Here is a 26971-nt window from a genome sequence, read left to right on the forward strand (position 1 = left end):
GCTCAGATCGGTAACTCAGTAAAAGATAGGGAAAAAAAGGGTAGGAATAAATGGTCAGTTTTCAGAATGGAAAGCGGTAAATAATGGTGTCCCCCAGGGGTCTGTACTGGGACCAGTCCTATTCAACATATTCATAAATTATCTGGAAAAAGGGGTAAATAGTGAGGTGGCAAAATTTGCAGATGGTACAAAACTACTCAAGATAGGTAAGTCCCAAGCAGACTATAAAGGGCAACAAAAGGCTCTCACAAAATTGGGTGGCTGGCCAACAAAATGGTAGATGAAATTTGATGTTGATAAATGCAAAGTAATGCACACTGGAAAACATCATCCCAACTATACATATAAAATGAGGTCTAAATTAGCTGTTACCACTCAAGAAAGAAATCTTGGAGTCATTATGGATAGTTCTCCGAAAACATCCACTCAATGTGCAGTGGCAGTTAAAACAATGAACAGAATGTTGGGAATCATTAAGAAAGGGATAGATAATAAGACAGAAAATATCATATTGCCTCTATATAAATCCATGGTATACCCACATCTTGAATACTGCATGGAGATGTGGTCGCCCCATCTCAAAAAAGATATATTGGAATTGGAAAAGGTTCAGAAAGGGGCAATAAAAATGATTAGGGGTATGGAATGGCTTCTGTATGAGGCGAGATTAATAAGACTGGGACTTTTCATCTTGAAAAAGAGATGACTAAGGAAGGATATGATTGAGGTCTATAAAATCATGACTGGTGTGGAGAAAGTAAATAAGAAAGTGTTATTTACTCCTTCTCATAACACAAGAACTAGGGGTCACCAAATGAAATGAATAGGCAGCAGGTTTAAAACAAACAAAAGGAAGTATTTCTTCACACAGTGCACAGTCAGTTTGTGGAACTCTTTGCCAGAGGATGTTGTGAAGGCCAACACTATAACAGGGTTCAAAATAGGACTAGATAAGTTCATGGAGGATGGATCCATCAATGGCTATTAGCCAGGATGGGCAGGGATGGTGTCCTTAGCCTCTGTTTGCCAGAAACTAGGAATGGGTGACAGGGGATGGATCATTTGATGATTACCGGTTCTGTTCATTCCCTCTGGGGCACCTGGCATTGGCCACTGTTGGAAGACAGAATACTGGGCTAGATGGAACTTTGGTCTGACCCAGTATGGCAATTCTTACGTTCTTATGTCTGCATCTTGGGACCCCTCCTCTCCCTGTCAGGGCCTTCATCACCAACCTCCTCAGTGGACCTCTCTTTTGCTTGATTTTGCCTTTGGCTTCTTTACATTTGCCCTCTGAAATAAATATCCAATAAACAAAGCAAACTTTTAGTTAAGAGACGGCCCAGAAGCTCTCAGGAAACATGTGAATGTTGACTAGGAAGCTATTACAATATGTGGGGCAGCTCACCACATGGCTGTATGTAAGTGTAGGATCCTGGATGAAAGTCAAACAATGCCTTACAACATATTATCAAGTTTATGTTGTATGTCCCAATGTGTGTTCACTGCAGCACTGTCCGTGATATCTTACACTGTCGTCTTGTGCAGGGACAGTCTAGTTACTGGAGGAACTGGAATGGAGAGGGGAGAACCAGCAGAGCACAGCCCACAGAGTTCTACTTGCATTTCCCCAAAGAGCCGGGTCACCACCCTGAGTAACTTAAAATATACCCTGGCAGGTAACTGTGATATTAGGAATGCAAGTTCAGTCTTTCTGCAAGCCAAACAATTAGTATGCGACACAAGCTCCTTTCCCAGGTTCTATATCCTTTTCACGCTCTATGTCCAAATCGGATCCAAATTAACTAAATAGGTTTTTTTTTTTAATTCTCACCTTTAGTTATTTTAGGCATATCTGTGTGTGAACGCCTGTATTTTGGAATAAGAGTGCCTTTCTCTTAAGTCAAATTGAAATAAGGCACTCTTGTTCCAAATATGGCAGTCCACACAGACTTGCCCTGAAATAACTAACTGTGTGAATTAAAACCGATTTAGTTATTTCATTTCTATTTTGTGGGTAGACAAGCCCTAATTCATGAAGCGGTTTGAAACCTTAAACAGAAGTGCAAGTTTACATCAGAGTGGTACAAGCTCCTTGGCTTGTCATAAACTGAAAACAAGAAGATGCCGTTGGCACTGGAGCTGCTATTAAAATACTCTCCAATTTGTCCTGACTAAGGAGGAGGAAAAGGTTCTCTCCATAATAAATATATGCCTTCAAGAGGCATTTTGAATAAACGTCATTAAATGGGCTCCAGTTATCTCGTAGATCAGTTAACACTAAAGCCTAATGATGCCAATTTAAATGTCAACATTGCTGACTATTTCACTGTTGATTGTTTCAGCATCAACAGGCAGCCATTCTGGGACTGTGACCCTGTAGTCTCTCCCTCCTCACCTTTTGAACTCAAGGGTTCACAACGTCTTTTCCTCCCACGTTCAACTGCAGGCTCATAAGGAGCAGTATTAAAATATACAATATATATTCTATAAAAATAAGGAAATCTTAGTTGTCACATTATACATTTTTCATAACACTTATACTATGGATTTCTCCCAGCTGTAAAATGACTCTTTCACAAAGCACCACAACTACTCTTGTACAGAAGTCAAAGTATTTCATGCAATAAGCAATACATCTTGTGAGTGTGTTAATCTGATGTTTCATTATTTTGTGATGTCAACTAAAAACTTAAGCCTGATTAGCCATTGATGATCAGTGCGAGGCTGGTTATTACACTTGGAGGATAGTTGCAGTGCGTTGGTGGTCAAGTAGAACAGTTCCTGCTTTGTGTGCAAGTGGTCCCAGGTTCAAAATCTGGCTAATGTCTTGCAAGGGGTTCAGATACCAGGGTGCTACAAGAACCTTCTGTTCTGTTCTGTATTGGAAGTACAGTTACAACAACTCAGGAAGTGGGAGAATGGAGCAAAATTTGAACATGACTTGCAAAGGATTTTTTTAAAGTGAGGTTTATGTTCTTTTTCAGTTCTTTAAGATGGACAAAAATACTGAAAGGAAGGGTTTTTTTAATCTGCATTAAAAAAAATTAGAAATGTCAAGATTGTGTCAAGTCCAGTCTTTCCTAGCTTTGCTAGAGTACCTTCTGGGGTGTCAGAGATATGTGTTGTGAGCTCTCACACCTTAACTGAAAGAAAAGGGAGTGCTCAATCTTTGCAAAGAGAGCCTTGCTCCAGGTGTTTGTTAGACATTATTGTTAACTAAGTATTAACAAAACCAAAAAAATCAGTTTTAAGACTGGCTAAAAATCCCTTTCTCTCTTGATTGCTTAATTTTCACTCTCTTGTGATGTCATCATTTAGTAGTTCTGCCCTCATTATAACATGTTCCAGCCTGGACAGAAGCTGAATTTTAAATGTTAAAAACCTTTTTACAAATCTTTTCCTGACTCCTCTGTATTTCATAACAGAAACTAAAAAGGGCACCTACCTATTTTGTTTACCTTTGAAGATCACTTTTAAAACTCATTAGTGGTTTCTGTTTCACAGTGAGATCAAAATCCTGGAGGCTGGAGTTGCTGCTGACAGACAATCATTCTATGTTTGCTGGGAATAGTTGCAGCAAACTTTGTTTGGAAGTGCAGTAATGTACTTGGAGTTTTTTGTTTTGGAGGAAAGGGAAGGTGGGACTGTGTACAGCTCTTGTAAAGATGGGACTTGAGTGCGGGTATGAATATACATCCACTGTGATTACTGATGCAGAGAAAATCTCTAATGTTGTGTTTTTCATTGCAGAGGAGGAAGAAGAGGAAAATATGGAGTACATAGTCATTGATCAATTCCAGCAGAAATTTGGTCCCGCTGTGAGTAATAACAATGATAATATTCGGGCTATGTCTAGATTACAAAGTTAAATCAACTTAAGTTACGTCAACCATCATCCACCGCTCTAATTCTACTGCTTTTGCAGTCCACACAATGCTCGTTGTGATGGCGGAGCACATCCATATTTGGCACTCTTGCATCGACAGACAGCAGTGCACCGTGGGTAAATATCCCACTGTGCAACTCGCCACCATCTGCCGCTGGGTGTTCTGGGAAGGGTTTGCAGTGCCGCGTGGGGGCAGGTTCACAGTCCCATGATGCAGTTTTCTCCATCCCATTATTCCATGGGCTTCCAACTATATTTTGCACCACTTTTCAACAGCCACTGTAAACTGCTTGCCTGCCATCTCTGTCCCAAAGCATGGATCTTATACTGCTCTCCAGTATTGTGATGAGCGTTATGAACACAGTATTTCATGAGCTGCAAATCTGATGATGACTCCTGCTCTATGTCATGGAAAGAAACAATTCAAGATTGCTTTTTGCATTCACGGAGCAGCTGCACATGGTGGACCCTTGGTTCTGGGCACAGGAAACAAGCACTGAGTGGTGGGATGGCATCATGATGCGTATATGGTATGATGAGCAGTGACTGCAGACATTTTAGATGCACAAAACCACCTACCTGGAACTGTGTGTGGAGCTCACCCCTGCCCTTTGGCACAAGAAGACCAAAATGAGAGCTGCCCTAACAGTGAAGACACAAGTGGTGATCGCGGTGTGGAAGCTGGCAACTCTGCACTGCTACCATTCAGTCACAAATCAGTTTGGAGTTGGGAAGTCCACTGTGGGGGGTTGTAGTGATGCAAGTGTGCAGAGCCCTTAATTACCTCCTGCTATGAAGGACTGTGAGTGGGAAATAGTGAATGGCTTTGCAGCAATGGGATTCCCGAACTGAAGCAGGGTGATAGATGGCATGCACATCCCCATTTTGGTGCCAGACCACCTTGCGACAGAGTACATCCACAGAAAGGGCTACTTTTCTATAGTATTACAATCTCTGGTGGATCACTAGGGTCGTTTCACCGTCGTCAAGGTGGAATGGCCAGGGAAGGAGCATCGAGATGGATCATCAGTCTGCTGATTTTGAGTAGCCAGATACTAAGGCTGTTAGAGGGGTTCAACAGGGGGCTATATGAATCAGGGAGGCTTTGAAGGAACATTTTGACAATGAGCCCCAGTAATATGTCTCTCTGTAATGCATTTAGCCAAGAATTGTTTTCTTGTACTGTATTATGAACCTTGTAATGATCGCTGTGTGCGCATTAATTTTACAATGCAAATGCACCAGTTGCCACTGGGTATGAATTTCAGCAGCAACCACCATTTGTAGGAAACAAATGAAGATTCCATATCTTTCTATAAATACATTGTTATTCAACAGCAATACAAACATTTATTTGTTCTGCAAGGGACATGAAAATGAAGAGTACATTTTCAAATGAGGTTCTCACAGTTGGGTATATGTCCAGCTGTCATTGTGATACATGTCCTTCGGGGCGGAGTGCATGGGGTACTGAGGCGGCCCAGGAACATGCAAGGAGTGTGTGTGGGGAGGGCATGGAAGGCAGTTTTGTATGGGCTGCAGGTGGAGGCAAGCATGGATATGTTCTGTCTGCAGTTCAGTCAGGGACCTCAGCATGTCTGTTTGGTCCTGTAGCAGCTGTATCATCTGCTCCTGTCCCTGTTTCCTCTCCTGGCTATCCATAAGCATTTTCTCATTGATATCCTCTCTTTATGCCCTCTGCTCACAATCCGAAGTATCTGAGGATTGCTGCACCTCCTGGAACATGTCTTCCTTATTCCTCCTGTTTCATTTCCTAATCTGACAGAGCCGCTCAGCCGGTGTGCAGGAGGAGACCGTCAAGGGCACATCTGCAGAACCTAAAGAAATAATAGGCAGAGGAACTATTGTGAGTGCATTCACAGCCTTGATTCAAACTAGTTAGAAACACCACTTTCTCACTTCCCCTTTGCAGGCACACAGCACAGTGGAAGCCCCAGGCATGGGGAGTTCAGCCTTTGGGGGGAAGGGGCAAGATGGGACTAAGGGTGGGGGGCTTCAGAGCGAAATCACTAGAAGCGCCTAGGGCCACTATTCTGAATACTGGCATCATTTTCCACAGGCGGGGGAGATAGCAGCTGTTATCTTGCCCCTGAGGGTAACCGAGAATGCAAGGTTGCAGCTCCTGCTTACGTGTGGCTGCAGACCTGGTCCGTATGCTGCTTGCCTCTGTGTCGCTTTGTTGCCTGCAGAAATAATTGCCTATTGGTACAGCAAAGTTTCCTATAGCGGGGGGTGGAAAACAAAGTAGCCCTCCCAAGCAATTTTTGGCAAAGGATTGCAGAGAACCTACAAGTAAGTTTCCTAGAGATCTCTATGGATGATTCCTGGGACATCCTGGTGGGCATCAAGAAATTTTTCTGCAGGACCCCCTCTGCCTAGGTGCACAGGGGAATGAGAAGCATATACTGTGCCTGTGTTGGTTATTTCAGTCCCTCTTCTACCCTGATTAAAAAAGCAGAGTTCTACTTCTTGTCTCCCTGCAGTATCAAAGAACAAAGAGTATTTTCCAGAGCTCCCCTTTCTTGCATCATGCGCGCCACAGCCAGAGTGCTGGGACTGGCTAGACACCTCTGGAGTTAAGAAGAGGTCCTGGCTCACCATGCCACCGGACGTCCTTGTCACCTGTCCCAACTCCACTTCTTCTTCCATCACATCTTCTTCGGGGTTGACTCCACTGACCACTGTCTCCAGCCCCCGTAAAGTATCCATGGGGCTTTTGGCCTTGGAGGTTGGATAGTAGTCGCCGAGGGTGGTGTACAGCTCCTTGAAGAAGCAGCAGACCAACGATTGGCCTCCCTTGCCTTCTGGTATGCCTGCCTCAGCTCCTTGATCGTGGCATGGCACTGCTGCGTGTCCCTATTGTGCCCCTTCTTCTCCATGCCATGAGCTATCTGCCCATAGATATCAAAGTTCCTATGGCTGAAGTGGATCTGTGACTGCACAGCTTCCTCACGCCACAGACCCAGCAGATCCAACAACTCCAGTGTACTTCAGGCAGGAGCGCGTTTTGCTGCAGGAAGCCAGCATGGTCAGCTGGGCAAATGCTATGTGAGCTCTCCATGCTGAACAAACAGGAAGAGGAATTTCAAAAATTCCTGGGGCTTTAAAGGAGATGGGGCACATGCCTGTGTACCTGGCTGCAGGGCAGCAGAGTTCGAACTGGTGGCCAGAGCGGTCACAATGGGCTTTGTGGGATACCTCCTGGAGGCCACTTAGGGTGACATAAGCAATGCAGTGTCTACACTGACGCTGTGTCTGTCTGCCTTATGTTGACTTAACTTTGTAGTGTAGACATGGCCTTAGAGTGATGACCTGAGACCCTGTCTTAGTCCAATAGATTTTGTTATGCAAGATCTTGAGCAGTTCTCCATGAGATCTTGTTCTGGAGTACACTTTACAGCTGGTGTTACCTAACTCCTATGGAGATGTGGTAACCACTATTTGTCTGAGCAAAGTGGCAATGATCTCTTTCATAACCACCAATGACTTCTTATACCAGCATAACAATGATGCGGAAAGGTGTGTGCACATGTATCAAATGCGTGGGGGGAGTTCTGTGCATGTTGGGGTTTGTTATCTTTGTGAAGTCTATCAAATATGGAGATCTGTGTCTATTTTTTTTTGTGTGTGATTTATATCAATTGTGCATAGCGGTTGTGCAAGGGGCCATGTGTGTATGGGGGTCTGTCAATCACTGGGGGTCAGAATTCAATGGATGTGTTTTGTAGGAATTAAAATTAAATGGTCTGTGTTGTGTGGAGCCTCAGAATTACTTGGTATTGGGTGACAGAATCAGTTGGTCTGTCTTTTCAGTGGTGTGTGGGGCTTTTGCAAGTTACCACCACTTTCTTTTTTTTTTCCTTCCCCAATCTGCCCCGGATCTGGAAACTGGCTTTGCTGCTGTAGATTCAACAGGAGGCTTAAGTACCTGGTGGTGAGAGGGTTCTGTCATAGCACCCTTTGAACTAATGGCAGGTTCATGATTAAAAGCCTTATCTGGGGGAAATGATCTTGTTCCCTGTGTTTGTATAACATAAACTGTTATTGTTTTTACATGGAAGTAGGACCTGCGAGGGACTGGGGCCCCATTGTGCTAGGCCTTGTACACACACATAGCAAAAAGATGATCCCTGCCCCAGAGAGCTAATCTAAGCATTGTTTGAAAAGGAAGATGTGAGATTTTTTTTCCTTCTAAAAAACGATAATGTTGGCCTTTGCTGCTGTGAATGGCCTATGCTCTGAGACTTGCTTTATTATAAGAATACTATAATGGTCCAGACCCTTTTTCCTTCAGTGCCCCAACTGAGCCTCTCTTCAGTTTCTTTTTCTGATTTTTAGTACTGCAAAAGATATTGACAGAACTTGACAGTGGTTAGGCTGCTGGTGTACTGAGACCACTGCCAGTCATGCTGACCAATACTGTGTCATTGTTTTCTTGTATTCTACCATCTGTTTGTCTGAATCCATTTTGCCTTATACTTAAATTGTAAGCTCTTTGAGGCAGGGACCATCTTTTTTGTTCTGTTTTTGTACAGCACCTAGCACAGTGGGATCTTGGCCAGTGCGTGGGCTCCTCGATGCTACAATAATATTAATAATAATATGTACAGCTTTAGAGGATGAACTCCTTTTAATCCATGGGCAGTGGGTATCAAAGGCTGGGGGAGGCTGAGCTTCCACAAACAGCCCTGTGTGGCCTGGTCACGCTCTACCCCCAGGCCCCCTTCTGCTTCCCGGCACTCTGCAGCTCTTCCCCTGTGGCCGGGACCCTGGGCTGGGGTTGGGGCTAATGTGGGCTGGCCTGTGGCAGCTGGATCCGGTGCTCACGACGCTTGCCCTACACTCTGGAGGGGATGATCTGGGTTCTGGCAGGGGAAGGTGGGTGATAGGGGCGGGCCGGGGGCTAACCTCCCTGAGCCCGTGGTTCACCCACCACCCATATTTTAATTCATGGAAAGAGGTAAAGTACAGGGAGCAAGCTTATCCATACTATCTCAACAATATGCCTCAAACCTCCTCTAGTGGTGAAAGAGTTGTTCATTATCCGAGTGCCATACAGTCCTGAAGCTCTCTTCCTAGACTATCACTGAAGGCACTGATTATAGTATATGTTGTGCTTTATATGGCTATCTTCCAGTAATTGGACTGAAACCTCCAGTGTATTTCTCACAGGCCACTGAACAGCTGTCAGATGCAAATTACTTTTGGTCACTAATGACTTCTGTTGAAAGACTCCCTGTTTTTATGATCAGACTCCCAAGGCATCCAATTTGTATATTCCTTTCCTTCTTGTTCTCACTAGATGCTGCACATCAAAAAACAGTGTGTTTTTGGTGTGGCAGCAGAGGGTGTTAATCTGTGTCGTCATGGAAGACTCTGCTGGCTTCAGGTAAGGGGCAGTTAAAGAAAGAGAGAATGTTTTTTTTCAAGGTGTTCCACTGTTAAGAAGGCATAATCTGGGGAAAAACTTGGGCTAGGTCTACACTTAAAAAATATACCTGTATAACCCACATAGTTAAGCTGGTGAAAGCCATTTTATAGAAACGATTATACTGATATAAAGTGTTTCATATCAGTATTACTTATTTTACTTTGCTGAACCAGAATAAGCTATAACAATATAAGCAATTTGATATAACTGCATCTACACTAGGAGAATTTTGCTGCTTTAACTATGCTAGGAGCAAAACTCTTATATGTAGACAAGGCCTTGATGATGATCGATCTTGAAACAGGTCAGAATATGGGAAGATTAGCTTAAAAGCATGAGTCCAGAGATGTTTAGATTCATGATAGTAAGGCCTTATCTAAATTAAAAGTTTCATTGGTTTAACTTTCAAGGTTTAAAAAACAATTTATTTAAATGTGTCCAAAGCCTGTGTGGATGCTCTTAATTCAATTTTAAATCTGGTTTATGTAAAATTAAGTGTCCACACAGGGTTTGAATGAGTTTAATTAAATTGGTTTAAAATAACACCTTTAGTTAAGCCAGGGCAACTTTGAATATGAGCAAGGCCAAGTCTTGTATCAAAGTCTGGTGGCAGAAGACAGGAGACAGTGTTTTCATTTTAACCCTTGCAGTGAAAGGGGAGTCAATGAATGGAAAAGTTCAGGGGGGGCTGTTGTTCGCTTTGTCTATATCCAGTGAAGGAAGTGGGGAAATGGAAGGTTGTTTTTAATTCAAGCATTGTGGATAGGATTTCTGATATGCATGTTCTGAAAATGCCCATTATGTAACTACACACAACAAGCTACTGAGTTTAATCCCTTATGGCAAACTAGTCTGCGAGTATCTGTTTGAAAACAGCAGGGATTTTCTCCAGATTAATATTCATGAAACTGTAAACCTGCTGTCCTCAAGATACATTGAGGACATTCTTTGACAAAGCTGGGTAACAGCAGACCTCCCCCTTCTTTTATATCCCTCTCTGGCCTCCCCACTTGCAAATAAATTGGGATTGGTTTGTTTTAGGTAGCCACGAGGAGTCGGGTTTTTTTATTTGATATTTTCCTTCTGGGGCCTCGAGTTTTCAAAAATGGACTGCAAATGGTGCTGGAAGACAAGAACATTTTGAAGGTAAGTGTTCAGAAGGGTGGCAGGGCATGTGTGAAATGGTTGAGCCACATCAGTAAGAAATTGCATTTGGATATTGAATCGACAGCCAGGTTCCAGCATCTTTCTTTGGTTCTTCAGGTCATCCATGACTGCCGTTTGATCTCAGACTGCCTCTCACACCAGTATGGAGTCATTCTTTCCAACGTGTTTGATACACAGGTACCCTGCTGACCAGTTTGGTTTGTAACCAGAGAATAGTTTCAGCAAGAGAAAAGCTTATTGGCTTGGTGTAAGGGTTTCTCCTGACTAGGATACAAGCATTTTGCTTCGAATGTACTAGCTGTCACGGTCTAACGAACACACTCTGAAACTCCAGTACAGGCAAGGCAAGCTGTATATATGTGTGAACAGATGGTCAAAGGCTTCAGTTTGACCAGCCAGCTTGTGCTAAAGCATAGCTTGCCTTGTCTAAATTGGAATTTTTGAATGTCAGTCAGAATGTGTTAGCTAAAGTTCTGAGTCCTCCCCCGACCTTTTTATCCTAGTGAAGATAAATCTTAACCTACGAAAAAGGTGTTTGTTTGAGCGCTGGTTTAAAAATATGTTAGCAACTAGTGTAGACAGGTCTTAACACCTTTAAAGATATGTTAGTTGATCATGATCAACCTTGGTGGGAGCTTGAGGCTTACTCCCACTTACATGAAGTCCAGATTTACACTGACTTTATCCAGGGGCCAATCTGGACTTCATGTAAGTGGGAGTAAGCCTCAAGCTCCCACCAAGGTTGATCATGATTCAATCATGATTCAATCATTGATCATGATCAACCTTGGTGGGAGCTTGAGGCTTACTCCCACTTACATGAAGTCCAGATTGGCCCCTGGATAAAGTCAGTGTAAATCTATTTTTACTCTTTCCATCCCTGTTACAAGTGCAGAAACAGAGTGAATGAGTTAGACCACACATGTCTACTGCTGATGCAGCTCCACAAATGCTAGCAACAGTGAGAGTGATAGAGTAGACCAGGCAGTGGTAAAAGCATCTGGTTCCATAGTTGCTAGCTGTGATAGAGGTGCATCAGTACTATGCATGAGGCTTGTCTTGACTACTAAGTGCTATTGTGTTGGAACTTGATAGTGAAGAAATGAGTTAACCAGCACATGCCAACTATGACTCCACTCAGTGTAGACAGGGACAAATTGTTGTTTGGCTAGTCATTGTGCTAAGCATGACTTGTGAAAAGACATAGTCAGCATAGTGTTACTTGTCTCAACTCTTGAAATCGTAGTCTAGCAGGATAATTTTTCTTAGTGTATGCAAGGCTTCTCTCCTAACCCATCCCAAAACGTATTTTATTAAATGACTTTTGGAGCAGATGGATGAACTGTTGTTCAGAGTCACCACCAGCAGCCAAATATCAATCAGAATCACCAAGCCAGTGATAGGTTTTGTCTGTACAAGCAAATTTTTGCAAAACATTTCCTTCAGTACCCACCATCAGATAACCTTCCATGCTAGAGCAGGTTTTCTGGCTCCTGCATGGTTAACTGACACATTGCAGATGGCTCTGCAAATTGTTTTCTACATAGTAAGTGCCTGGTCTAAGCAGGCAAGTTGCATTGGTATAACTCCTCTTATTTTGGTGGGAACTAATATGCTCATATACTCCCTCCCTCCCCCATTGATAGATCTCTTGTCTGATTCATAATCAGTCCAGCTCTGTCTTGGTGGGAGGTAAATTGGTTTAGTGGCAGAGCAGATGCATTCCACTTCCAGTATATCTAAACTGATGCAAACAGTCCTTCCACTGCTGTCTCAGTGCACCAGTCACTGAAGAATCAACCTGTTTTCCTTTCTGCACTCCATTGCACTGGAGTCAGAGTGCCCAGAAGTCACCACATCTTAGTGCAGGCAAACCCACATAGATCTCATTTATGAGTCACTTTATAGCAAGCAAATACCAGTTCTTAAAGAGCAACAACTTTTCAGAGGAAAATTCAAAAGATGTATCAGTATGCCTCACTCAGTGGCATGGTCCCGCTGTTACTAACAGCTGTGCAGATATTAGGAACAATGAAATTATTTGTTTAAAAAAAGAATCTCCAGTGTAGATACAGCCAAGTCTGCCTGGCTTGTCAAAAATATTTTATTTACCTTCTACCTGTGAGACAATTGTTGTGGTAACTGCCCAATCAGGTGCTATTAGTTAGGTGATATAACATTCAATGCAGCCCCTTTGTGCTATGTGTGGCTTTTAATGTACTTCCGCGAAAGTATTGATTCTATAGCTTTACTCCTGTGTTATAATACTGAAGCTTATCGTTTTTGTGTATAAATTTGTTTCATCATATTTTTCCTCATTTTTGGGCATGGCTACACTGGAAACTTCAAAGCGCTGTCGCGGGAGCTGAAGTGCGAGTGTGGTCGCACTTGCGTGCCAGGAGAGAGCTCTCCCAGCGCTCCTGGTAATCCACCTCCATGAGGGGATTAGCTCCAAGTGATCGGAGCCTGTTTACACTAGCGCTTTAAAGCGCTCTGGCTTGCTGCCCTCAGGGTGATTTTTCGCACCTCTGAGCCAGCAAGTTAGAGCGCTATAAAATATAAGTGTAGTCAAGCCCTTTGTGTCAGTAGTTTAATAATTTAAGAAACAACAAGTTTAGTGAGAAAGGAAGGAATCTAACGGGAACTCTCCTTAAACATAACTGTAACATTTTAAAGGGAGTGGGCAGAAAACTCTTAGCTCTGAGATTGTACACAGCTGAAATAAGGATTAATTTGATGGCAGCAAACTTATCTAGAGGATGTGTTAAGAGTGGCCCAGGATAGACAGGGATGGCGGAGCCTTGTTCATGCCCTAAGCGACATTTGAAGGCATGGAAAGATTATGATTTGGAAATTTTATTTTTAATTTACTGTCCAGTAACAAACTTCTATATTCTTTGCTTTTAGGGCCAACAGATGCTGATCATGACATACTGATCCCTTTCATATTCCCTCTGCAGGTTGCTGATGTCCTGCATTTCTCCAGTGTAACAGGTGGGTTCCTTCCACATCGGATCAGCTCCCTACAGGAGTGCTTGATGCGACACCTCAAGATGTCCCCCAGAAAGGTGTCCTTCCTGGTGTACAGGCAGCAGGCTGTTCAAGTGAGTGGCTCAGCTAGTTCAATACCAGTCATTGTCTCTAAGGAGACAATCAGGAACTGTACATTGCCCCTTTTAAATGTTTGTCTGTCATGATTGTCGGTTGGAGAAGGAGCTTGATGGTAGGAAACTCAGATTAATAGGTGCAGTTTGGAATTGTAACTGAGGGAGTTTGACTCTACTTGGTATTATCCAGGCAATCTCTGTAACCACCTAGGAAGCACATTAGATGACTGGTGCCACCCCATGCTCAGGGTCACCAGCTAAAGGGGAGGACATGTGACCTCCCTATATGACTCCTCCCTGCCCCCCCCCCCCAGCCAGGGGCCCCTGCGCTCTCCGTGGCCCCTTCCCACCCCATGTTACCTGGGTGGAGGTCTCTGTCCTCCTGTTGCGCTGGCTCCCCCTGCCATGTTTGGTTGCTTTCCCTAGCAGCCAGGCCCTGGAGCCACTCCCAGATTCTGCCCAGTACAGCACAGCAGCTGCCTGGGAGAGTCAGCGGACTGCCTCCCGCCCAGGCTTGGCTTCCGGGACAGCAGTTGAGTGAGTTGGAGCCCCCCCAACATGCTCTGTGCGCAGCAGTAGCTGGCTGCGAGAGAGCTTGTCTGGGGAGGGGGCAGCAGCAGCCTGCTCTCTGCTCAGGCTTGACTTCTGGGGACACGAGACGACTCTGAGCATACCCGGGGCGGGTAGGGAGGAAGGCGCTCTGGGTCACTTGGCCACTGTCTCCAGAAGCTGAACCTGGGTGGAGGGCAGCCTGCTGCTGCCACAGCCAGGTGCTCTCCCAGCTGCACCAGGCAGCATCCAAGGCAGCGTGGCTAGAAGAGGCTCTGGCCCTGACTCCGCCTCTTCTCTTCCAGCTCTGGCCCTGCTCCTTCTTCTCTCTGCCCGGGCCGACTGCTGGAGAGGCACTTGACCCTGCTGGAGGGGCACTTGACCTTTTGTGCCCCTCTCATGAGTCCCATCAACAGCAGGTTCAAGCTTCACTTGCCATCAGTGCTCATAATTGTATTTTCTAAAAGGTCATTTTGAAATTATGATATATGGGCAAAAAAACTACAAACCATGAAGAGACATGAAGCTCTTAGATAATGTAGGGTATGTCTAGATTGGAATAGTTAAACTGGCAAAACTTTTGTGCATAGAGAAGGCCTTAGAGGGTGCTACTGCAATGGTATAGCTAGTGTGTGCTTCAACAGCCCTGGGAATATTATGAGCATCTGGAAATACAGTGTGAGCAGATGAGAAAAGGAAGCACATGAGCAAAAGTTGCTCTTAAAAATTTTGCTAGGTTAATAACTGGGTTTTTTCATTTATATTTGGGACATGCAGGAGACCCCTGATATATGGTTTGTGAGACCTCTTCCACCTTCGCTGCTGAAAGTGTTGGCTCTGGAAACCGTTTACCTTCTACCTCTCCGCTTGTGGCTAATGGATGAGATGATGTCTGACTTAACAACCTTGGTGGATGGATACTTAAATGCATATCGGGAGGGGTCTGCAGATCTGCTGGGGAGCACAGAGGTAGACACATTCTTGCTTGCAGAGAGCCTGTCAGACACATCCCAGAATTCCTTGCAGTGGCTCCTGTGATACTTGAAGGAATGTGGAAGCATCCATCTTGAAATATCCATCAATGGCTATTAGCCAGGATGGGGAGGGATGGTGTCCCTAGCCTCTGTTTGCCAGAAGCTGGGAATGGGCGACAGGGGATGGATCACTTGATGATTACCTGTTCTGTTCATTCCGTCTGGGGCACCTGGCATTGGCCACTGTCGGAAGACAGGATACTGGGTTAGATGGACCTTTGGTCTGATCCAGTATGGCCATTCTTATGTTCTTATGAAAGTGGTTCTGGATTGTTATTGCAAGACTCCTGATATCAGGAGGAAAGAACTGTAACACAAACCAGAATCAGCAGGGATGCTCAAAGGGCTGCTGACTTCAGGGAAAGAAGTTGCAATGCTTTTCAAAATGATCTTGCTACTCTCTGTGCGTACATTCTGGTGCATATATTCCTAGGCATCTGCGTTCCCTCTCCTGTCACTCCATTCACTAGCACCTCCATAACCCTCTCTGTAACAATTCTCTTAGACGCATTCTCCAATTTGGTTTCCCTTCATAAAACCCCACCCATAGGCCTCAATCTTGTAAACATTTATGTGCATATAGTTAAACATATCTATGAACCGTCCCATTGAATGGGACTCCACACATGAATAATTAAGCACCTGCATAAGTGTTTGCAGCATCAGGGTCTTCATTAGTATTTTATCCCTGGTTTACAGTACTAAAGGTCTGAGTTACCATCAGCACAAATGTCAGTAGAAACCATGTAATTTGGGCCTGGGATCAAAGGTTTAAAAAATGTTAGTCTTGGATATGTGAGTATTTTTTAAAAGTATGCAGAATTTTTTTCTTTCAGTGTATAATTTTAGAAGCCATTGTTTTAAAAAGTATCCTTATAATCTTTAATATGATTTATTTTGGCTTTTGACTTGTCCCCTGCATGAGAATCACTTTGGGTCGATGAGGTTTTTTTTTCCTTAAGCCTCATTAGAATCTCTGCATTGGATTCGATATCTGAAGGGTATGTCTGGAATTAGACTCACTGGAGAATTCAGATGATAGTGATTGGAAAGGACCTCTAATCCATCCTCTTGCATCACTGGATCGCACTTCAGCAGGATTTGGGTCTTGGAATACCTACTCTTGAGTTAATTTAATTAGCTATTACTATTGTAAATAAGAAATGAGGCTGGGATATATCCACAGAGGAAAAATGTTCTAAAATTACTGATAATATTCTTCTGCCCCACATTTAAATGGGAAACATGAGATAAGGAATAATAATGTAGCTCACTTTTAAGAAGGAGACACGATCTAAACTTTTTCTGGTCTGGCCCCAATTCAACAAAGCGCAAATTTAAATCCTATGGGACTACTCATATGCTTCATCCAGTAGATGTCACTGTTGCGTCACAGATGAAGGGGAAGAGGCCATAATAATACATTTTTTCTTGTAAAGGTGACCTGCAAAGGAAGAAAAAGGTGTCCATAGTTTTTCAGGAAAAATAGGTCTGAGGGGACCTGAATTTCTAATGTAACATACATGCCAAAAAAAGGGGTGGGGGCAAACCCAACCTTTTAGACCATTTCAGAGTAACAGCCGTGTTAGTCTGTATTCGCAAAAAGAAAAGGAGTACTTGTGCCACCTTAGAGACTAACCAATTTATTTGAGCATGAGCTTTCGTGAGCTACAGCTCACTTCATCAGATACATACCGTGGAAAAGTCTGCTGCAGTTTCCACGGTATGTATCTGATGAAGTGAGCTGTAGCTCACGAAAGCTCATGCTCAAATAAATTGGTTAGTCTCTAAGGTGCCACAAGTACTCCTTTTCTTTTTAGACCATTGTTATTTGTAATAAAGAAGCAAAAAAGCATAAATTTATTTTCCCCTCCCCACCAGCTCACCAAAAAAAAAAAAAAAAGTTTGTGGGTTACTCCGATGGAGTATCCATACTAACAATGGGTCAAATCTTGGGTTATAATCCATTGACGCTATAGGATTTAGATTGGGAATTAATCTGGCTGTGTTCATTTAAAAAAATCCTTACTTATTTTTTTTTAATTGCTGTTAAAATCTAAATAGTTCTTACATTTGATGATCTATTTTTCTTCACACTATCTGTTTCCTTTTAAAAAAACTTCTCATCTGGGACAGTGAAAATAGTTGGTTTCACTTCTGTTTCTGTTTGGCATAGTCATGCCAAACCCACGAAAAACCCTCAGAAATTGGACTTGTTTTTGGCTTAGTTGGCTTGTGAGTTGCTTGTTGGCTAGTTTTTGCCTTGTAGCTTGTTGCTTGTTTGGCTGTTACTTGTTGTAGCTTGTTGCTTCTTTTTTTTGATCAGCTCCTGGCAAGCAGGGGCAAGGGGGGGAGAGAGTCGGGGTGCACAGTGGGCCCACCACAGTCCCAGACTGCATGCCGGGGGGATCTAGTTACATAGAGTGTTGGGGTTCTTAGGGATTGGCTTGTTTTGGCCTTGTTTTGAAACGGGATTAGCTTGATTTTTGGCTTATTGTGAAAGTCGGGGTGCTTATTTAGTGCGTGAAAGTTGGCAACTGTGCTTTCAGTTACACTTGCACTAGCAGAGGTAACCTCAGTGTGTGGGGGAAACAACTAGATGTTCACTAGATTATGGCCTTCTGTGAAACACAAAGTTGCACCAGTTTAAGTAAAATGTGTTTAAAAACTGATTTATTTAAATCACTGCAAAATCACTGTGCAGACACTCTTGAATTGAATTAAACTTGGTTCCTTAACTAAACTAAACCAATTTAAAAGTATCTGCTATTTCCTTCCCCTTTGAATGTTTGAGTGCTCTCCCCTCCCCAGTGCAAAGCCTCACTTTCCTGCTGTTTTCAGTTTTGCAGCCTGAGTAATAAAGGGAGCACAGCAGACAGCTGTGGTCCTATAAGCTCCCTTTGTGTCTATCTCCTTCTTTGCTGGGTCCAAATATATCATTCTGAGATGCAGGATTTCTATCCCACAAGTGTCTACAGCTGCCTCTGCCTGAGGAAGAAGAAACGTTAAGCAAATAATACTATGAAAAAAAGGGAAAAGTTTATCTAGAGGCTCAAGGTGGCAGACTGCTGATTTTGCTGCTGGGACAGTGTGAACCAGCCAGCTAGAGAGGGGGAATTGGCAATTAAAAGCAGAACAAAGGAAGAGGTTGCTGCCTGGAGCTCCTGCAAACAAAGCAGTGAGGGGAAAGCAAGCTGCCATATTGATTGACCACATGCAAGCGGCTGGCAAGCAGTTTAAACCTGCACTGAGGGTCTATAGCCAGCAGAGGGAGGCCACATACAGGCAAAGAAAGAAGTCTGCAGAAGGAATACAGATAGTGCACTAAAAGGAGTTTCTCTGTGGAACTAAAGGTGTTCAGGAAGGTGAAGTCCAACAAGAGAACAAAGAAATGGCAACTTTTGTGGGCATTGCTGGTGAATTTGGTGACAATCCAAATCATGAATGGTGTTGTACCTCAAATGTTTTGAGCAATTTGTAATCTACAACACCATTCCAAATGAACGAGTTTCAACCTTCCTGACAGTGATGGGTCTGAAGGCATATAGACTGCTATTATCTCCAACTGTGACCGAAACTGTTACATCCACAGCATTTTTCTTCTACCACATCAATGATAGCAGAACATTACTGGTTCCATCAGGGAAGTGGAGAGTTGGTAACATAATTTGTTGCTGCTCTAAGGAAGTTATTTGCGCATTGTCAGCTTGGGTAGACATTAAGTGATGCCCTGATTGATCAGTTATTCTCTGGATTAAGCAGTGACCCGGTTTGGAAGAAGTTACTGATTGTATCAGTGCTTACATTCAAGAAGGCTGTTGAAGTATCAATTACAATGGAAACTGCAGTGAAGTAGGCTCTGGAATTTAGTGTGAACCAAGATGTTCATCTCATGAATTAGTGAGACAGAAGACTACAGGAACGGAAACAATTTCCGTGTGGCCATTGTGCCCAAACTACGCACACTGAGAAGGATTGCTGGCCATGCCAGTTTATTTGCAGAAAGTGCCAGAAGAAAAGAGACATTGCCATGACCTGTTGCTCAGCTCAGCAACCAACACAGAGTAACCATCCATCCAAGAAGACACCTATGAAGAGTGAACCTAAGAAAAAATGGAATTTGGGAATTCATAATGTGGAAAAAGATTAGCTCTAGTGACAGTGACCGAGACCTAGCATTACATGTGTTATCAGAAGCTGGAGTCAGCGATGGCATCTGGGTCATACCTTTGATCAAAGGAGTTCATACAAGAATGGAGCATGATATTGGAGCTGCCATCTCACTGATTTCTGTATTTACCTATCACCAGACTTTGTCACTAGTTCCTCTGGAATAAACTTACACAGTTCTGAAGACTTATACTGGAGAAAAGTTTGGTCCCAAAAGGGATACTCCAGGTGAAGTTTCAACTAGGTGGACAATCAGTTGTTTTACACTTAGAATATGTGATTGAAGGAAAGTATCCACAATTATTTGGTAGATCTTGGCTTGAGACACACTCAATGTGAGTTGGACTGAGATCAAGGCGATCATGAAAGCATCTCAAAATCTTCAGGAAATACTTGACAGACATTCTAAAGTTTTTGAAAAAGAACTTGTACAGATGAGCAACAAGTCAGTGAAGCTCACTGTTAAGTGTGACAGCCAGCCAAAATATTGCCAGTGCAGAGTTGTGCCTTATGCTCTGAAGCCTCTGGTGGAGGCTAATTTGGACCGTTGAGTGAACATTGGCATCTTGTCACTGGTTTCACACAGTGAGTGGGCTACACCCATTATACCAGTGATCAAGAAGGATGGCTAAGGTCAAATTTGTGGAGATTTCAAAGTGATGCTGAATCCAGTTTTATGTGGAGACCAGTATCCACTACCTCCTATTGAAGATTTGTTTGCTACTCTTAGTGGAAGATGTTGTTTCAATAATTTGGATTTGCTCAACGCATACCTACAAATAGAGATTGATGCAGCGTCTCACAATCAACACACATAAAGGTTTATTTTGTTACAACAAGTGGCTTTCTGGTATCACATCAAAACCTGCCCTGTTCCAGAAAGCCATGGAGGAGATCCTGAAGGGACTGAATGGCATACAGTGTTATTTGGACAATGTCCTTGTTACAGGAAATGATCAAGAGTGCTTTTTTCAATTTATATTTGGCAACATTTTCTTTTGCATTCAGACCTGTCACAGTCTTTTTTGTAGAGACACAGGAAACCATGGCAGTCACTTCTAGAACAGATCACTGCAATGTGCTCTGTACAACTACTCCTGAGAACTACTTAGAACGTTCATCTGGTACAGAATGACTGCCTATTTACTTCTCATTGGAAGCATGCTATGCTTGTGTTCCACAGATTGCACTGGCTTCGAGTTTGTTTCCGAGTGACCCAGCCCTAAATGTTTAGGTCCTGGCTTCCCGTCTCCCTGTAGGATACCTCAGCACTTAAGATGCTAAACACACATCCTCCTGGTCAAACAGGACAGGGCTAGTGACAGGACATTTTCAGTTAAAAGCGTTTTACACTAGAATTTACTACCACCACCATTCTGATCCAGCGGAGCCAAACCATTGACCTTCAGGCAAGCTAGGAGGCTTATCTATTTCTCTAGGCCTTTATGAGGGGGTGGTTAAGTGGGTGAGAGTGGATTGGAAGGAGAAGAGTTGTGGTCCTAAAGGGCTAGGTAGGTATTAATGTGACATTCTTTAATATGTATGTTTATGTTATGTAGGCACTTAGAGCAATGAATAGGGGATTTAACAATACATACATAAAGTCTCTAAGCCAAGACCACATGTCTGGGTTGCAAATGCTGTAGGGGAATTAAAAAAAAACAACTACTTCCATTGGAATTTAAATAACCAGAACATATCATGAGCATTTTTTAGATTGTTCTTACAAAAAATCTTGTTTTTATAAGCCTAGATTTTTGGAGTCAATCTGATTTGACCTGTCCCTTTCAAAGGTGACATGTTAAAGGATTTTTTTAAAATTATTTTGCATTTTTCTTGCCACTTTATGATGCATAAGGATGGCCTGAAACTGCTTGCTTCATATGTAACCAGTATTGGGGATGGTCTTCTCTAATTTAGCTGAAGGACCTGCTTGCTGTCTCTAAGCACGTTAGTGAGCTTTTTGCACCTTAATTGAAAGGGTGGAGGTGTGAATATTTAGCAAAGATATCCTCCGTCCAGAATGCTAAGTTTACTTTTGTGACAATGTAGCCCTCTGTCCACACCCTACACACTATTATAATAAATGTTGAACAAACTATGCCTTGAGAGGTATCACCTAAAAACTCATAATTTGCTGGTCAGTGTTGTCCTGATAAAATGTGTGGCAATATTGTATGTGAAGTTATAATATTTCTCTGTATAATGTTGTTAACACATGTTCCAAACCACAGCAGAAGTTGGCAAACAGGTCTGTCTCAAACAAAGGAATGTGTGCGCTACTTAATTTGCATTTAAGTAGTAAACAGAGTCATCAAGCAGGAAGGGTAGACAAAGAAACTCCAAACAGGTGAGGAAAAGCAGCAGGGAACATCCTTCTCTGTAGACTTTTTGTCTCCAGAATCTCAGCTGGAAATGGTTTCCAAGAGGGGGACTGACAATATAAAAAGGAGAGACAGACACCCCAACGCACCCCTCCTCTCTGTCCATCAATTCATGTTCCAGAGGTGACAAAGAAGCACCTATTGAACTGGAAAAGGGGTCCTGGCCTAAGCAGTTTGGTCAGTAAGACTGCTGAGAGTATGTGGTGAGAAAAACTTTGCTTTGAATTTAACATAGTTTATGTTAAGCACCAGTTGCACTTTACCTTTATTTTTCTTGTAACCGTTTCTGACTTTTATGCCTCATTACTTGCACTCACTTAAAATCTCACTTTGTAGTTAATAAACTTTTGCTTGTTCTAATCTAGCGTGTTTAAGTTGAAGTGTCTGGGAAACTCTATTTGGGCTAACAAGGTGGCGTGTGCATATTATTTCTATTAAAGAAATGTGGACTTTATATGAATTTGTACTGCTTAGGAGAGGGCTGGGTAATTCAAGACATACATTTCTGGGAGGAAATCTGGGACTGGGAGTGTGTAGGGGTCACCTTGCAGTAAGACCAAGGCTGATAAGAACAAAGGTGTGGTTGGTTGGCTGCAGCACACACAGATGTAGCTGGGAGTGACTTGCATGCTGGAAGCTGGTTGTGAGCAGTCCAGGGAAGAGGCAACAGCAGTAAAGCATTATAAAGGGCACCCTAGGTTGGAGGATGGGGTGACATAGCTGCTCATTAGTCTGGATTGTCCCTGGGTATTGGAATAGGTGTTAGTTTAAAATCTGTTGGTTTTGTTTTGTCTAAAAATCCCTTTCCTTCCTAGTTGTTTGGTTTTTGGAGGGGAGAGGTTTTTTTGCGGGGGAGGTTGAGGATTTTTTTCTTTCTTTCAGTCTTTTTTACTCTTATGGTATGGTCATTTCCTTAGTTCTCCAGTTCACAATAGGGAATTCTACCAACGCTTAAATGACATGGCAGTAAAAACCCCAGAAGCCCCTGGAGCCTTGTCTAAAAGAGAGACCCCACCACCAGAGCAGCTGATCTGGTGGTGCTATCAGTGGGAATTTTTTTTACTACAATTCCCTAGTGCAGAAAGGCTTTCAGGGTAGATCAGCCTAAATTTCTAATGTAAAAATGAGCAGAAGGATTTTTTTAAACCTTTCAGTTCTTTATACATCATAAAGAAGCAAAAGGTACAAACCCAAATATTTTTTCTGTGGTAGGTTGCCTTTAAGAAGGAAGTTGAAAATTTTTTGTGTTATTCCTCTCTTCCAGAGAAACTATACTTTAAATTTGGGAGGCATTATAGTAAACAATTTTAATGACAGGATATTATTCTGTTGGGCTGTGACTTGTACAGAGGTCTTTCATGCTCTGCCTGTATTTTTTTTCTCCTTGTCTTTTTAATCAGACCTCTTGTATGGAGCTGCCAGAGGAGCTGCATCAGCTGGCAGATTTCCAAAAGTTGCGAAGAGAGACAGCATTAAAAAAGTACAAGGTAAATGAGGAGGGTCTCTTGATCAGACCACCTCTGGAATCCAAAGGAAAGAAGGCAGTGGAGGTGCAAGAAAAACAAGGAGAGGATAGTGGTTGGCTTTCTTCTAATGGAGCAGCCTTACAAAAGACATCCTTCCATCCCCAAGATCCACTTCATCAAAATTATGATGAGCAAAAGCAAGTGGTAGATCACTGGGAAAATAAAAAGTCTATAATTGGCTGTAAAAATCCACCCTTGGAAATGGAGGCAGGAGCAAGAGACTTGATCAGCTGGAACTCTGTATCAGAGAACACCCAAGCAACGGGGAAGGGATTCTCTCCAATGCAGAAACCTCACACACAGGCTGCTCGATCTTTAGAAGAAGAGATAAGTCTATTGTTCATGGGAAACAAGGATGAAGACTTACTTTGTGCAAAGCAAAGCGCCATTGTGTCTGCCTATACCCCTCCAAAAATTAGCCGTTCTTTTCAAGATTCATTCCAGGTTCCACGGCAGCCCTCGCTTTCTGTACTGCCTCCTTGCCCAGTCCTAGAGACTGTTGGTTTGTGGCAGAACCCATCTTCGAAGATGACCCAGACCCACATTTCCCATTTCCCAGTAAGGCCAGAAAGGGAAAGGAATTCCGCTGTTCGCTTTGCCTTCCCTTCAGGTCTCAGCTCCCGGATGCCGGCACCAAGCCCTGCAGGAAAATAGCAGAATTATTTTTATTACTCTTTCAAAAAAAGAAAATATAATTGTCTCCACTGTCCTGTCTGTACAAGTGTCTTCGAGAATTTTTAGGTATTGGAGAAAAATATTTCATTTCTATGTTCCCCACTGGTTGAAATAGTTCTACAGAACTCTCACCCAGTTCTAGCAAAGTTTTTGTAGTGCAGACAAGGCCCTACTGTGGATATAGCTTGCTGGTATAGTTTATATCAGTTCCCTGAACAAAATAAGCTATAATAGCAAAAGCACTCTTGCGCAGGTATAACTGCATTTTACATAGGACTTTTGCTGGTATAAAAAAATCACATCCCTAAATGACATTACTATATCTGCAAAAGTTTCTAGTGTAGACCTGGCCTCAGTGTGACAACACTAATGTAGATTCAGCTCCATCATTTTCACAAACTGCTAAAGTAACTGAGCTGTGTAGCATGGGATTGTTCAAGATTGTCCATGATTTGGTAAATACATATATTTAAGTATTGCATGGTCAGCACTTTTGATATTTTGGAAGAGAAAATCACCTCATTCTGTTGGGATGAGAAGGTTGTGTTGTGAAGTTTTGTGGCTGGTTGTCTCCAGTAAGATTTCACTGAGCACTAACAGTGTACATAACAGGAAGGAGGTGTGGTTCTCTGTCCCAAGAAGATTGCAATCTTTGGTCCCCTCATTCTTAGATTGCAGAGTTACATTAATGAAATGTGAGTCTGTTTCACTATCATATGGAATCCAGGGTTGGTGCTTTTGAACGTATAAAAATACTTGTTTGAGTTGTGTTGACTGGGACACAAACTGTTGAGTCATTGATTTCCAGTTGTCAGCCTGCGATGTATATGTGCATTTTTGAAGTATTATTGCCAGGGAAAACAAACTCCATATATTTTTACAAACAATACTAAACTAGCAGTTCCCAAATAGGACTTTCTTTTGGTACTGGCTTACTTTTTTTCATTGTTGTGTGGAAGGTGTTTCAGAGGTGGATTATGCTCCCTATATCAGTGCATTTTGGGGCTAAAGAGAGACAAGCTTCCACAAGTTCTCTGAAACATTTACAGTGCTCTGTATTTAAGAAAAAAAATCCAGGGTCTGCTGTCATGGTTTAAATAGAAAAATAAAATCAGTTTGAAACAAGCTTCTCAATTTTTTTAGTTTTTTAAACTTAAACTCAAGGCTCTGAAAACCAGACACTACAGAGTTAAGGTGAACACCCACCTAACCTTAACTCTGCCCTCTGGAGCTGGCACTGGGAATAATCTGTGTGTGCTCAAGCTGTGTTCATTATATTATAAGTTGCTGTATTGAATAATGGAGGGATGAGTTGGAGAAATTTGGCTGAGCTGTGAGATGAGGCAACCGGGGGGGGGTCCTTCCTCTCTGAGGGGGTTTCCTGAGTGCTCTGCCTGACCCTTGCCCCATGTGTGTGATAAATGCATAATTCCCCTGCGGGTTGCAGTTTAGTATCTCTAGAATGGTGGCAGTTATTCAAGCACATACTAGCTTGCATAACAGTAGCAGTGAAGCTTCAGCAGCAAAGGCTCTACAGCCCTGTCTGAGACCCTGGATACGTACTTGAGAATCTAGCTTGTGCTGCCACCCCTGCTAGGGTGGCTTCACTGCTATTGGTATTTGAGCTAACTAAATCAAAGCTAACTTGGGTATGTCAACTCATTCTTCAGTCACACCTGTTTGCAGTTGTCATAAACATACAGCTAAGAGTAACCTAGAATTCCTCCTTACCTCTAAGGGGTTAAAAAGCTCAAATAGCCTGGTTGGCACCTGACCAACAGGACCAACGGGGAAAGAAGATACTTTCAAATCTTGGGAGAGGGGAAGGTTTTGTTTGTGCTCTTTGTTTTGTGTGGGGGTTCTCTCTTGGGACTGAGAGGGGTCAGACAGAAATCCATCTTCTCCAACCCATCCCAATCCAAGTCTCCAATGTTGCAACCAATATAGGTAAACCAGGCAAGGTGAATTAGTTTATCTTTTGTTTTTCTTGGGATTTTTCCCTGTGCTAAGAGGGAGGTTTATTCCTGTTTTCTGTAACTTTAAGGTTTTGCCCAGAGGGGGATCCTCTGTGTTTTGAATCTGAATACCCTGTAAAGTATTTTCCATTCTGATTTTACAAAGATGGTTTTTACGTTTCTTTTTTTTAAATAAAATCCTTCTTTTAAGAACCTGACTGATTTTTCCATTGTTCCAAGACCCAGGAGTTTGTGTCTTTGATCATTTTGTAACCAATTGGTTAGGATATTATTCTCAAGCCTTCCCAGGAAAGGGGGTATAAGGGCTTGGGGGGATTGCTGGGGGAAGAGGAACTCCAAGTGGTCTTTTTCCTTGGTTCTTTGTAAAATCACTTGGTGGTGGCAGCGTTACTTAAATCCAAGGTACAAGGGAGAATTTGTGCCTGGGGAGTTTTTAACGTAAGCTGGTAGAAATAAGCTTGGGGGGTCTTTCATGCGGGTTCTCACGTTTGTACCCTAGAGTTCAGAGTGGGGAGAGAACCCTGACAGCAGTGTAGACATACCCACAGCAGGGCAGGTCTTCCCCAGTTACTTGCTCTCTGGGGGGTCTGGAGGATCCCCTGAATACCAACGCACACAGAAGGCAGGAAGGGGGGTTAGAGCTCCACACATTACAGCTGATAGGAGGAGACTGGAGAGGGACTCATAACTCCTGGAGGTGCAACATCCTCCAGCTCCAGGCTCATATGGGGAAATAGGGAGAGGGGCTCAGACTTCCTCCAGAGGGGCAGGCCCCCTCAAGATCTTGGCTCACCTATGAGGCGAAGGGAGTAAGGCTGGACCCACCAAAGGGGCATTGATGAATCAGTGCTGGAACTATGGTATAATAATCCCTCAGGTGGAAAAGTAGACACATGCCCAGCAATCATTCTCCCATATCTGCACAGGGCATGTGTAATTTATTATCTTTCAGAAAATAGAGGCTCTTCTAAATTAGCAGGGTGAATTTCCCGAAGAGAAAAATAACCCTTGACCTTGGCAGATAGTACCAACATGCCTATGG

General features: G+C 42.9%; 1 protein-coding gene across 2 annotated transcripts in view; it reads left to right on the plus strand.

The window, feature by feature from the left end:
- Positions 1-26115, plus strand: part of EXD1 (exonuclease 3'-5' domain containing 1) — a 33742-nt gene extending 7627 nt beyond the window's left edge. For both annotated transcript variants that reach the window (XM_077818865.1, XM_077818864.1), the window contains 7 exons: positions 1549-1679; positions 3754-3821; positions 9213-9299; positions 10383-10685; positions 13469-13612; positions 14942-15133; positions 23153-26115. In XM_077818865.1, coding sequence (XP_077674991.1) covers positions 1549-1679; positions 3754-3821; positions 9213-9299; positions 10383-10685; positions 13469-13612; positions 14942-15133; positions 23153-23932 — 1705 coding nt within the window. In that variant the 3' untranslated portion in view covers positions 23933-26115. The remainder of the gene's footprint in view (positions 1-1548; positions 1680-3753; positions 3822-9212; positions 9300-10382; positions 10686-13468; positions 13613-14941; positions 15134-23152) is intronic.
- The last annotated feature ends 856 nt before the right edge of the window (positions 26116-26971 follow it).

This window comes from Eretmochelys imbricata, chromosome 6 (assembly GCF_965152235.1).
Source record: "Eretmochelys imbricata isolate rEreImb1 chromosome 6, rEreImb1.hap1, whole genome shotgun sequence".
NCBI classification, from domain to species: domain Eukaryota; kingdom Metazoa; phylum Chordata; order Testudines; family Cheloniidae; genus Eretmochelys; species Eretmochelys imbricata.